At 36.1% G+C, this 13,450-nt stretch overlaps 2 protein-coding genes across 2 annotated transcripts; one reads left to right on the top strand and one right to left on the bottom strand.

Moving 5' to 3' along the window:
• Positions 1 to 1,046: 1,046 nt before the first annotated feature.
• Positions 1,047 to 1,661, top strand: LOC113290752. Its single transcript, XM_026540337.1, has one exon. It carries the CDS (start codon positions 1,047 to 1,049, stop codon positions 1,659 to 1,661), a length of 615 nt encoding a protein of 204 aa, XP_026396122.1.
• A 211-nt stretch (positions 1,662 to 1,872) lies between these two features.
• On the bottom strand, positions 1,873 to 3,066 carry LOC113290751. Its single transcript, XM_026540335.1, has 3 exons — positions 2,659 to 3,066; positions 2,359 to 2,382; positions 1,873 to 2,295 (listed from the first exon to the last, which is right to left on the bottom strand). The coding sequence occupies exons 1-3, from the start codon at positions 3,064 to 3,066 to the stop codon at positions 1,873 to 1,875; spliced, it is 855 nt and encodes a 284-aa protein (XP_026396120.1).
• Positions 3,067 to 13,450: the final 10,384 nt, after the last annotated feature.

The following is a 13,450-nucleotide window of genomic DNA, read 5'->3' as shown; positions in this document are numbered from 1 at the left end:
TTTCTGAATTTGGCAGGTAGAAATGTGTTGTGCAAGTCTACATTATCAACAATATTGATAAGACCTAACGATGTTTTTGGTGGGGTCATTCTCCAGGGGAAAGAAAGATGCATTTTATTAATTGGCAGAAAATGGGACTTCTAAAAGATTATGGTGGATTGGGAATTCGAAATGTTGAAATGATGAATATATCTCTAATTTCTAAGTTAGTGTGGAGATTCTCGGAAGGGGAGGATGCTATGTGGGTTCAATTAATGTCTGCAATTACAGGATTTTTCTTATTGGACTGTTTCTCCTCCTACTAAGTGTTCAGCTATATGGGATAACATGTTGGAAGTAAGACACATTTTGGAGAATAGAGTTTTTTGGCAAGTGGCAAATGGTGCAAAAGTGAAATTTTTTGAAGATCCTTGGTTACCAAATCATATGGACCATCTATTACGGAGAAAATCACAATCCATCTTGATGTTCATTATGTCTCGGATCTTATTGATCATGAGAATAATTCATAGAAGATTGATATTCTACAGGATATTTTTACTCCAGATATTGTGCAGAAGATCACTGTTATAATTTCGAGTTCTGGTGAGGATGACATTTTAACCTGTTCGTGCACTATAGAAGGTAAATTTTCTGCTAAATCCTGCTATCATCTATTGGCAAATGAAATTCCTATCTCTTCTGCCATTAGTCAGTTTCCTTGGAAAAAATTTTGGTCTTTCGCTGAAATCCTTCCAAAGATTCATATTTCCATCTGGAAAGTTCTACATGGGGGTATAGATGTTAAACAGAATATAAACAGATATTCACAGTATACTGACAGTATGTGTATTTTCTGTAATCAACAAGAATAATCAGTTTTTCATTTGTTGTTTGAGTGTCCTCTTACCATCTTGACATTTCATCAAGCTTCACTAGAGTATGATCCTTCGGGTTTCAATGAAAATCCTTTGAGTATTATTAAATTCTGGACGGAGCAAAATATGGATAACAACTTTGTTTACAGAGTTTGTATTCTTTGGAATGTTTGGAAACTAAGAAACGATATGGTATTCTCTGGCCATGTATTCTCTTCGGAGGTGATTCCTCGCAAAGATGCCTTGGACTTCAATCTATGCACTCGGCAACATCAATCCCCATCTCCAAAAATGGCTCAAGGTACAGATATCTTGCAATGGACGCCTCCATATGCGTCTTTTATTAAAATTAATGTTGATGCAGCTTTTGTTCCAAATAAGGGTGCAACTGGTGCAATTGCTCAAGATCATGATGGTCAGTTCTTAGGCTGTGAAACATCCACCTTTGATGCTACTTCTTCTTTGATGGCAGAGTCTTTTGCCTGTAAATTGGGTATTTCCCTGGCCAAAAGCTTATCATTGCAACATGTTATCATTGAAGGTGATGCAAAGAATGTGACATCTACGATTCTAGGTGATTCCAGAGATATACCATGGAGTATTCGTTCGGTGATTTTAGATATTCGTAACGAAGCAAATTCGCTTGACAATATTAGGTTTATTGATGTACCAAAACATGTCAATCAATTGGCGCATAATTTATGTCAATATGCTATGGATGAAAATGTAACATTTAGGTGGAATGCTTCTTATCCACCAGATTGTATCTCTTCTAACCTCAGTTTCAATTTATTTTTTTATTAGGAAATGAGATAAATATATTAATAAGAATGAGAAACTACATATTGTTTTGTTCCTGTTGGAGTAAAACAACTATCCAATCAGGCATATTTGTGACTGAGATAGAAGATAAGTCTTCAGATATATTTATTTTTTTTTGCAATTTTGTCTGTTAAATTATTTGCTTCTCTTTTGACATGAGAGTAATACCAGTAATCAAAATCCCTAAGGATTATTAGTGCGTCAAAATTAAATTTGCAGTAGTCCACTTTATTGCTGAAAATTTCCCATTCAAAGCATTGATCACATTGCTACATTCTTCCTCCGGGTGAATTGAAAGCTTTCCTTGTTCTTTAGCCCACAAAACAGCTTCAAGTAAAGCTCTAACTTCAGCTTGTTCAGTGTCTAAGGCTTTACCATATCCTCCTCGCAGTCCATTGCAGATCCCTGAAATGTTTTTACAGATTAGTCCAAACCCATAAGCACCAGAATCTTTAATGAATGCAGCATCAAAATTAATTTTATCAACATTATATGTTGAGACGGTCCACAAAGGAGCAATTATGTCATTATTATTGCTGGATTGAATAGAAGTTACGCTTGCAGACCAACTTCCCAATTCAGCTATAATAGTATTAATAATGGAGGATACATTCACCTGCACATTGTAAAAATGTTTAGCACATCTAGATTTCCAAACTATCCAAGAAATGAAACTTACCTCTGTAAATACCTTATAGTTCACCTGGATTTGAGAGGATTTAATGTCAAACAAACCACACAACCAGGAATGAAAGTTTAGGTTCTTCAGAGAGTTGTATATAGTTGGGCTACCACCATTGTATATCTTTTCAGTAATTTCACAGTCAACAAACAGATGCTGCAAAGATTCTGAGTATTTACCACACAAGAAACAAACTGAATCCTGATGTTAAGTATATCCAGATAACCATTCCTTAGTGGGGATACAGTTATGCAAGCATTTCCACATAAAATATTATATTCTATGGGGAAGCCTAACATTCCAAAAAGAGTTCCATGCTATGTTAAGATTGTTTTTAGTGGGATGTTTAACTAGATAGTCATTAAGGATGACTTTATAAGCAGTTTTAACAGAGAACTGCCCATTATCAGTTGGTTTCCACCTAAGTTTATCTTTACCATAGATAGTAATCTCAGTAATAGCAGAAACAATATCATGATCAAAAATAGCATTCAACATATCTAACCTCCAAGTTTTTATATTACTATCAATCAGTTGATTAACATGAGAAGGGTTCATAGCAATAATAGGAGCTCTTGGAGGACCTTGAATTCCTGGAATCCAGTTATCCCTCCAAATTTTGATAGTACTACCATCACCAACTTCTAAGATGTAATGTTTTTCACAATTTATAAACCTTGACAGATACCTACCCAAATCCAACATCTTTGCTTTGGCATGATATCAACTAGAGGATTTAAATTATTGAAATACTTACATTCTAGGATTTTGACCCAAGGGGCATCTGGTTGTTCTAGCATTCGCCAAAAAGATGGAGTAATATATTTTCCTTGGCTAATATGGCTTATTTAGAAGATCATATCTTCTAATATTTAGACCACCAAGAACTATAGGGAGTTGAATATTACTCCATCTTTTTGGGTATAGACCTTTGCCATTTTCCAGTTTCCCTCACCAGAAATTCCTTTGGATTGCATCCATTTTATTAGTAATACTTTTTGGCATGGGAAAAACAGCTAAATGGTGGTTAGCCATACTCCCTAAGACAGACTGATTAAGGATAGTTTTACCTGGAGGAGCAAGGAAAATATATTTCCATGGAGCTAGTCTGCCAGAGTAACTTTCTATGAGATGAACAATGGAACCAGCTTTGTGTTTTTGCAGTAGTAAAGGCACACCGAGATATTTTTCTACAGACACATTCTCTTAATCTGTAAAATGTCAGTTATTTCATTTTTCATGTTAGGAGGAACTTTAAAACTGAAAGCAAGAGCTGATTTGTCAAAATTAACAGCTCGGCCAGATTATTTACTAAATTGTTCAATAATACTTGCTAGATTCCTAACATCTTTTTTCCTGGCCTTGATGAAAGTTAAACAATCATATGAAAAATATAGATGGGTTATAGCAGGGCAGTTTTTAGTTACTTTGAAACAATGAATAAGTCCTTCATTTTCAGCTTAACTAAGACTCCTAGACAATTCTTCCATACAGAGAATAAATAAGTAGGGAAACAATGAATCACCTTGTCGTAAACCCCTTTCAGAATGGAAAATGTTATCTGGAACTCCATTTAAGAGGATAGAAGTTGACACAATAGATACACATTCTTTAATCATTTCACACCAAGCATCTTTTTCAATGGGGTAATTGAATAAAGTGTTCGCGCTGTTTAAGCCCGTCTTTAGGGGTGTAAATTGGGCCGGGCCGGGCAGCCCGACCTGTTTATTAAATGGGACGGTATAGGGAGCGCCGAAACATCTCTTATCCATGAAATTAAAAGAGCCGTGCGGACAGGGTTATTTATCTACAGTTAGTACCCATGGCCTACCCAAATCTTTTTGCAATTTGGGCTCGGGCGGGTAGGGTCAGGAGGGCCTTGAATATTACAAACAAATATATATTATACATATATATTATTAAAAATAAAGTAGTAATAATACACAAGTTTTACTTAAATTAATAATCAAATACGAAAATTGAGATGGGAATAAGATAAACCAAACTTCCTATAATTTTTTCTGAATTTAATCATTAGAAAAGGAAACTTCCTTAGATTTTGCTCAATATTTTCTCTATACGGTTAACAAATTTAGACTCATATGGAGTAAAAATTAAGAAATACATATGAGAACTATGAGGGTTGACTGTATTAAGTATATGTACCAAGTATATTCTAGGATAAAACAAATGAGAACAGTCACTTAGGCTATGTAAATGGATAACACTGGCGGGCTAACAGGGCGGGTAACATTGACGGGTTAATAGGGAAGGTATTGGGCCGGGAAAGAAAATTTGACTTGTGGTCTGTGCCCTCCCTCTTACTTAAATGGGCTAGGTCGGGCCATCCCGTAAAGGACCACGATCACCCATGGACTGTCATGGGACAGGGCGGACGGTACTGGGCCTCGGGCTGCCGGGTAAAATTTACACCCCTACCCGTCTTCCCTTCAAAAAAAGAGAATAAGTGAGATTTTTTGGGTAAGCGACATTCTTTCACTTTTTTTTGAGAACGGGATCTCCTTATACTTATAAGTTGGATCAACTTTGGGTTTCTTAACCAACAACTTGATTTTATCCTCTTGTGTCTTTAGTAAGGCTGCACAAGAACCGAACCAAAACCGGTGAACCGAACCGGTACCGGGAAAAAAGAACCGGAACCGGAACAACGAGTACAGGTAACGGGAATGAAATAGGGAACCGGTGTATGACCGGTACAGGTACTCGGTTCCTAATGATTCCCGGCCTGTACCGGACCAAATAACCCGGTGAATATCAGCCGTTAATATTTTAATTAAAGTTTAATCTTAGTCGTCCATCTTAGGTTTTGAGAGACATATTTATATCAATTGTCTTCATTTCTTCTTCTTTTTCCGTAGCGCAGCCGAGTCCCACAGGAAGAAGAAGTAGTGAACATAGATCTTAATTCATTCTTCATTTTCATACTAGTGGTAATTGGTCTTTCCATCTCTGGCTTCGATCCATTTCATTACATTCTAATCTGTTATTAGATGCTCATCTATTGAGATTTTCAAGTTTGCTTCATCGTTGGAGTTGGTGGTTGATCTTTTTGATTTTCGATTAATTAAAAGATCCAAGACATCATTGTCTTTTAGGTATGAAACCCAGATTCTTGATTTTCATAATGAATTGGGGTTTGTTTGATTTTTTAATATTTAGACATTATATTAGTAGATTGAGAAATTAAATTGAATCTCAGATGATTAAGTTGGTTTCTAACTTTTATGTTCAGGTTGATTCATTTGAGTTCTTCATGATTCTGCAGAACATGTTTTTTTTATTCAAGATGATAACTTTGTTAGTATCTCCTGATAATTCACAATTGAAATATATGTTAAGTGTTTTCTGCGGTTTGATTCAGGTAGAGATGGACCTGTGGTCTGGGGATAAGGAGAGATGGGTTCATGCAGCATGTTGTTCGATTGAAGCAAGAAAAGAAGGTGTTGTTGTGTTGTTCATCTAGGGCAGTAGATAATGACCTCCAAAGGGGAGATCTAATTGGATATTTTGATTTTGTTATCTTTTGATTTTGTTGAACACACATAAAAGTGTGGATTTTGTTGCGATTCAATAACTGATCAAACTCATCTCTTATATTGATTAATGATTAATACACCGTCTGTAATCGATTTGGAATTTGGGACATCTTTTGATTATCAATAAATTTGGATGAAGACGATTACATAACTGTAATAGGTAAAAACCCGGTACCGGACTTGTACTGGACCGGTCTTACAGGTACAGGTACAGGTATCGGTCCACAAAATGATGTACCGATCAACTCCAGATACAGATACCGGGTTCACAAGAAACCCGGACTGTACCGTCCCATGTGCAGCCCTAGTCTTTAGTAACCTTTCTATATTTGAGTTCATTGATTCTAGGACTAAATCAACTTTCACAACCGGTACTCAGAACCTGCATGTCTCAGTGTTTGCAAGAGTTATAATTTTTGAAGTCCTGCCCTAAATCTCTTATTGATTAGTTTGGTAATTGATTAGATAGAGATGACTGACCTGACAAAGGTGGCATATTAAGATGAAGGTTTGACTGCTCAGGTGATACTCTTAACAAATCTAAAATCTTGGGACATATCTGATGCAAGCACCTAGTTGTATTATATTATTTATATTAGTAGTTACGGTACGTGTAATGTATTACCGTCTATGTAGCATTATTAGGTACTATCTCTCTGAAATTGTAACCGTCTATTGTAACTGCCGAAGGCCTATTTGGGAGGTAGGAATTTCTTCGAATTAATCTCATTATCATTCTCACGGTACAATTTCTTCATGTTGCTTCAGTGTTCGTAACATCTTGGTATGCAGAGCAGGCTATGGATTCAAATAAAGAGAAAAAAAAATCATCAGGGGAAGAAAAAACATCATCATTAGAGACTATTGAATTAGGGAAGAATTCAATTCTGAATAGGTTAAACGACTTGTGAGAACGCTTCAAAACCATTTCAGATCATCCTTTGGAAAAATATGTTAAAGAAAATGTTGGATTTCCTTCAAATCCAAGATACACAAGAGGTGTTCGATCAAATGACGAAAAGGAATTTCAGTAGTTTTCTTCATTTGATTATAAAAAACCCAGGGTGAAACTAGATTTTCTTCGCTTTGTTATTGGAGAAGATCCAAATATTTATATTTGCAAGACAGAACAGTGGTTTTTTCATCATGAAATACCAGTCTCTGAGCGAGTTCAATTGGCTGAATTTCACCTTGAAGGAGATGCACATTTATGGTTTCAATTGTTAAAACAAGAAATGGTTTATATTTCTTGGGAGGAATACAAAGACAAGTTGTATGCAAGGTTTGGTGATAATCAGTACATGGACTTCTTTGGGGAGTTATCGAAGTTGAGCCAAACCAGCACTGTCGGAGGTACCGTACAAGACTTTCGAGAAAAATTCGAAAAGCTACTGGCTAAAGTAGGGCCAATACCTCAGCATCAACAAGTCAGTATGTTTATTAGTGGGTTGGATGTTAGTATTCGAACTGACGTGCAAGCAAATAAGCCTACAACACTCTCGTCTACAATTGGTTTAACACGTCTATTTGAAGCCATAAACAGTTCTAACAAAAGAGTCACTCCTTCAGTTCCAAAAATAATTATGCAACCACGGAATACTCATGTTAATTCGTCTTCAACACCGATAAGAAGGATGATGATTGAGGAAATAAATGAAAGAAAACGAAAGGGGTTTTGTTTTAAATGTAATGAAAAATTTGTACCTGGACATCGCTGTAAGAAGCTTTTTTCTATTCAAGCAAACCTTGAAGACGGTGACGATGATGTAGAAATAGAAGTTGAAGAGATTGGTGATGACCAAGATGATGAAGTAACAGAAATTTCTTTGCACGCAATTTCGAGTAGCCAAACACCTGAAACAATGCGAGTTATGGGAAAGCTTGGACTGAAGCCGGTGACAGTGTTAATAGATTCTGGAAGCACACATAACTTTGTTTGTGAGCGTATTGCGGAGAAAATTGGGTTGCATCCAATACCAAAGGGTAAGCTCGAAGTAATTGTAGCTACAAGAGAAAGGGTGAGTAGCTCAGGTATATGTCTTCAAACTCAATTAACATTACAAGGAGTTCCAATATCTGTAGATGTTTATTTACTTCCACTTGAGGTCTATGAAGTTGTATTAGGAACTCAATGGTTGCGTACATTGGGTCCAATTGAATGGGACTTCTCTAAGATTAAGATGAAGTTCAAGGTGGATGGTAAGGAAGTTGCGCTACATGGATTATCTACACCTGAAAACAAAATGGTCGACAGTCCTAATCTACTTCGAGCAGCTAAGAAGAATAAAGAAGTTTTACTGCATTTATGTTCTTTTACAGCGTCGCAATCACCAAGGGAAATGTGTCAAGCGCCTATTGAGCTACAACAACTTCTTGCTAAACATAAGAAAGTGTTGACACAGCCTAAAACTCTTCCCCCACGGCGCCTAGAAGATCGTAGAATTCCATTGCAGCCTGGTTGTGGACTTGTTTCTGTCAAGACCTACAGATATCCCCATTTTGAGAAAACAGAGATTGAGAAAATTGTTAGTGAGATGCTGTCGTCAGGTGTGATCCGACCAAGCAATAGTCCTTACTCTTCTCCCGTGATTTTAGTGAAGAAAAATGATGGCTCATGGAGGATGTGTATCGACTATAGAGCTTTAATCGTATTAGATAGCGTTAAAGATAAATTTCATATACCGGTAATTGATGAGCTCTTAGATGAATTAAATGGTGCCATATTCTTCACAAAGCTAGATCTTCGTTTTGGTTATCATCAGGTCTGTGTGCATCTGGATGACATTGAGAAGACTGCTTATCGAACTCATCAAGGCCATTATGAGTTCCTTGTGATGCCTTTCGGCCTTACCAATGCACCTTCCACATTCCAGTCTCTAATGAATGAGGTATTCAAAAAATATTTAAGAAAATTTGTTCTCATTTTCTTTGATGATATACTTATTTATAGCAAGACATGGTAGGAGCATATGAGTCACTTAGAGATTGTATTTTCCATTTTAAGTTCTAATCAGTTATTTGTAAAGTTAGAATGTGATTTTGGCCAGAGGGAAGTTAAATACCTCGACCATATAATCTCAAGTGCATGAGTTGGAGTGGACCCAGAAAATATTGATGCAATGATACATTAACCTAAACCAACACGCTAAAAACTTTGCGAGTTTTTTTAGGGTTGACAGGCTACTACCGGAAATTTATTCAAGACTATGGTAAGATAGTTAGTCCTCTTACGAAGATGCTGAAAAAACACTCATTTCATTGGAATCCACTGGCGGAGGATGCTTTTACCAGACTAAAAGAGGTAATGATTCAAGAACCTATCCTAGTATTACCTGATTTCACAAAGAAGTTTATTTTCGAATGTAATGCTTCTGGATCTGGAGCAGTTCTATTACCTTTTATAGTCATGCACTCCAAGGGAAGAATTTATTAATGTCAACATATGAAAAGGAAATGGTGGCTCTAGTTTTAGCAGTTCAAAAATGGCGACCGTATCTATTGGGAAGGCAATTCATCGTAAGAACAGATCATCAAAGTCTAAAGCACCTATGGGTTCAGAAGATTACTACGGTTTTTCAACAACGGTGGCTTTACAAGTTAATGGGTTTTGATTTTGTAGTGGAGTATAAAATCGGAAGGGAGAATATTGTTGCAGATGCCTTATCGTGAAGAGAAGAAAGTTGTGATAAAATAATTTGTGGTATATCTCACCCTCTTCCAAACTGGATTGAAGCTATCAAAAGAATCATACCTCGCAGAATGTAGTTAAACTAATTAAAGAAGATGAAGTTGTAGGTCCATGGAAATTTCAAAATGAAATTTTATTTTACAAGGATAAGATATATCTAGCAGAAGATTCTCTTCTCATTTCAGACATAGTCGACCAATTTCATACCAGCATACATGAGGGGTTTCAAAAAACTTTCCACCGGGTTCGATCCAAATTTTACTAGAAAGGAATGATAAAAACAATTAAGAGCTTCATCCAGAACTGTGATACTTTCCAACGATATAAGGTGGAATACCTACAGGCCTTCTCCAACCATTACCTATACCAAATAAAGTGTGGGAAGATATCTCTATGGACTTCATCGAAGGCTTACCTATTTCTAAAGGTAAATCTACTTTTTTTGTGGTCGTTGATAGGTTGTCCAAATATGCACATTTTACAGCGATTTCTCACCCATATACTGTTGTTGTAATTGCAAAAGTTTTCTTTGATCAAATATTTCGCTTGCATGGAATGCCTAGATCCATTGTATGTGGCAGAGATCCCACTTTCACAAGTGCATTTTGGAAGGAGTTGTTTCAGTTAAATGGTACCAGTTTTAACTTCAGCACTCTTATCACACTCAAAGGGATGGGCAAAGCGAAGTTGTTAACCGTACCTTAGAGATGTATCTTCGTTGCTTTACTAGTTCTCAACCAAAGAGGCGGTGTCAGTGGCTTACTTGGGCAGAGTTTTGCTATAATACGAGCTTCCATTCAGCAATTGGCGGAACACCTTTCGAAGTGGTTTATGGTCGTGAACCTCCTTCTTTGTTGAATTATATTTCTGGCACAGCTAAATTAGAAGCCATTGAATAAGAACTGACTAATAGAGACGTAGTTATTAAGGTTATTCGGGAGAAGATCAAGGAAGCTCAAGTGAGAATGAAGAAAATTCATGATTCCAAGCATAAATAAAGGGAATTTGCAGTCATACACTCGTTCCAGTTGGCGATATAAGATGTGGATTTGCAAGGGTTGGAGTACGTTCCGACTCGGCCAGTGTTGTGCAAGCCTTTACTGCTGGTAATTTGCCTTGGGTAGTTAAATAACATTGGGTGCTAGCTTGTGCTAGATTCAATTATATTTCTTATGAGAATATAGTAATTTTGCATCTTATAATATGAAGACGGTGTCTCAGCTCTAATACTAAAACTTGGAATATGCAGGTGATTTGAGATTTGTTTGATAAATTATGGAGCAAATTTTGAATATAAGGATCCCCTTTGAAGGGAAAGACTATCTCAGATGGCAACCAAGTCCTAATGGTCAATTTTCAGTAAAATCTGCTTATAATGTAATTTTGAACAGTAGAAATCAAGCTGTTAGTTTTATAATATTGTTCCTGTTTCATGGAGGCGTTTCTGGAAATCTAATCTTCCTAACAATATACTCCATTTTTTATGGAAATGTCTCCAGAATTATCTGCCTGTAGGTGATAAGTTAGCTAGATTTTTTCAAAATATTAATCTTATATGCCATTTATGTAATATGCATAATGAAAGCATGCATCATATCTTCATAGACTGTAGTTTCACTAAGAATGTTGGAATGCTATTGATTTTAATTTTGGCCCAAGTTTGGCTAATGTTGATTTTGCTAACTGGATTTGCGGTTTGTTTCAGGTGAACAATTAGAGTGGAGTAAGAGATAATATGCTCAAATGGTTTGGTTTTGTTATGTGCAATGTCCGGAAATGTCGATGTAGGTAAGTTTTTGATAGTTTACAACCTAGCATAAACCAAGTTTTCCATATGATATAATTCGACTACTCAGATTGGATTAGAGTCAATACTAGAAATTGAATACCCTAGTGGTCAAACTAGAATCCAGAATAATAGAGATTGGGAAATGCCTGAAAATCCTTACATTAAACTGAATTTTGATGCGACATATAAAGAAGAAAGAAATGATGTTGATGTGGGTCTAATTTTAAGAAATTTTGCAGGTAATACAGATGGAGTTAGATGTTGTAGAACCAAAGCAATAGATCCTGAACAGGTTGAAGCTAAAGCATTATTGGAAGCAGCACTTTTGGCAAGAAGTAAACGAGTACAAGCACTGCATTAGGAGGGTGACTATCAAAATGTTATCACTGCTATGAACGGTGAATCAGATGCAACCAAGTGGACAATAAGAAATATAATTATCGATTGTAGTGCTATTTTGAATATCTTTGTAACTTGGAAATGCACACATTGCACAGAAATGCAAATAATGTTGTTTACTTGCTGGCTAAACATGGTATAGCTGGTGTTTTAGCTGAAGAATTTTCAAACAACATTCCGACTTGGATAACACAATGCATCAGTAAGGATAATGACGTGTAAGTTTTTCAATTCAATACAATTTCTTTCGTATTAAAAAATAAAATAAAAAATTATGAGCATATATATATATAGAGAAAGAGGCCAATTTTCAACAGACACTTTAGCCGAGTTATATAGGTAGACCCGCCAGACAAGGTTTACTACTGTTTCAGATAGGTAGACAACAAGTTTTGGGGAGTCTTCTTGGCTCTTTCTCTTGTTGTCTGTGTTGTGTTCTTTGCAATTATTCTCTTCTACAAAACTTTCGACTTGATAAAAAAAAAATAGAGATATTTTGATTTTGGGTCCCAAAAAGTGATCAGAGTTGTGTTTGGGTCCTAAAAAGTTCAGTATTAGAGTTTGGGTCTCAAGACCGTGTTTGACCGTCTTGACAGTTAGTTAAATAATTAAAATTTTAATAATTTTTTATTTAATTAACGGCGTCATAAATTACAGTTAGCATGTGACTCGCACATGTATTGAAATCTGGATAAAATACATCCAACGGGTGAAAATAAATAGAATCTAATGGTACGAAATTATTTTCCCTTGCGCATTTCCACAAACGAATAGAGTTCTATCTTCAAGATCACGGCAGCTAAAGGAAATTGAATTATACCTAACTATCATAACAAATGGATACCAATCTAACTTATAGAAGTTCGTAGCAAATCCATCTGGATCACTAAACCCATCAACTATCATAGCAATATAGCATAACAATCTCCGCATCCCACTTTGTAAATGTTGCAACTGTAACAATAAAACACTCAAAGAAAGATGTTAGAAGTAAAATTTCTGGAAGGTAAATAAACACTCAAATGGACAGCAAACAGAGGACAGAGTCACGTGTTCAACACGTTGTCCTTAACACAATAGTTGACCGGTACGCCTCAAGAATGAGTGATGCCTATACCCTGTGGTCAAGTTGTATCCAAGATAAAACTGCCCGTTGCAAGTATTGTTAGCACTACAATACTTTCCCATTCATACGAACTCAACAGCAAAGCACGGAAGAAAAGAAAAAGACCACACAGAGGGAGAGAGACGAAAAGAAGGAATAGTAGCTCTTTTGGACACAAATGAAAATGAAAGTTTCGAATTCTTTTTATAGGCAAAACAGAAAGGGTGAAATCAATGCACATTAATGTGCGAATCAATACTGCATGCGAAATAATGTTGCCATGATGTCGACATAATTTTGTCATCAATATTCAAAAACCGGTAAGAAAATGTCGACATCCATGCAAATAAATCCGTTAAGAAAAATGTTTTTGGTAAGAGAATAAATTCACCCAGGTCACACGCCCTCCATATTTAAGATAAAATTTATTTTGATTTTCAAAATGATTAGGAAATAAATCAAAAGAAATTTTTTCCAAAAAGGAAAGTCTTGGTTGACCAAAGTCCATGGCGCAAGCACGAGCTCGAGCCCTAAGCCCAAGCCCTTAGTGG

The sequence above is a fragment of the Papaver somniferum genome, chromosome 6, assembly GCF_003573695.1.
Source record: "Papaver somniferum cultivar HN1 chromosome 6, ASM357369v1, whole genome shotgun sequence".
Classification (NCBI taxonomy): domain Eukaryota; kingdom Viridiplantae; phylum Streptophyta; class Magnoliopsida; order Ranunculales; family Papaveraceae; genus Papaver; species Papaver somniferum.
This window is presented reverse-complemented; position numbering and strand designations above follow the sequence as displayed.

Bases quoted from the DNA above. Each gene is read 5' to 3' on its own strand.
- LOC113290751 (XM_026540335.1), bottom strand. From the start codon at position 3,066: ATGTTGGATTTGGGTAGGTATCTGTCAAGGTTTATAAATTGTGAAAAA. The intron at 2,383-2,658 runs GTTAGGCTTCCC...TCTCAAATCCAG, and splicing joins CATGGAACTCTTTTTGGAAT to GTGAACTATAAGGTATTTAC. The intron at 2,296-2,358 runs GTAAGTTTCATT...TACAATGTGCAG, and splicing joins ACTATAAGGTATTTACAGAG to GTGAATGTATCCTCCATTAT.
- LOC113290752 (XM_026540337.1), top strand. From the start codon at position 1,047: ATGGTATTCTCTGGCCATGTATTCTCTTCGGAGGTGATTCCTCGCAAA.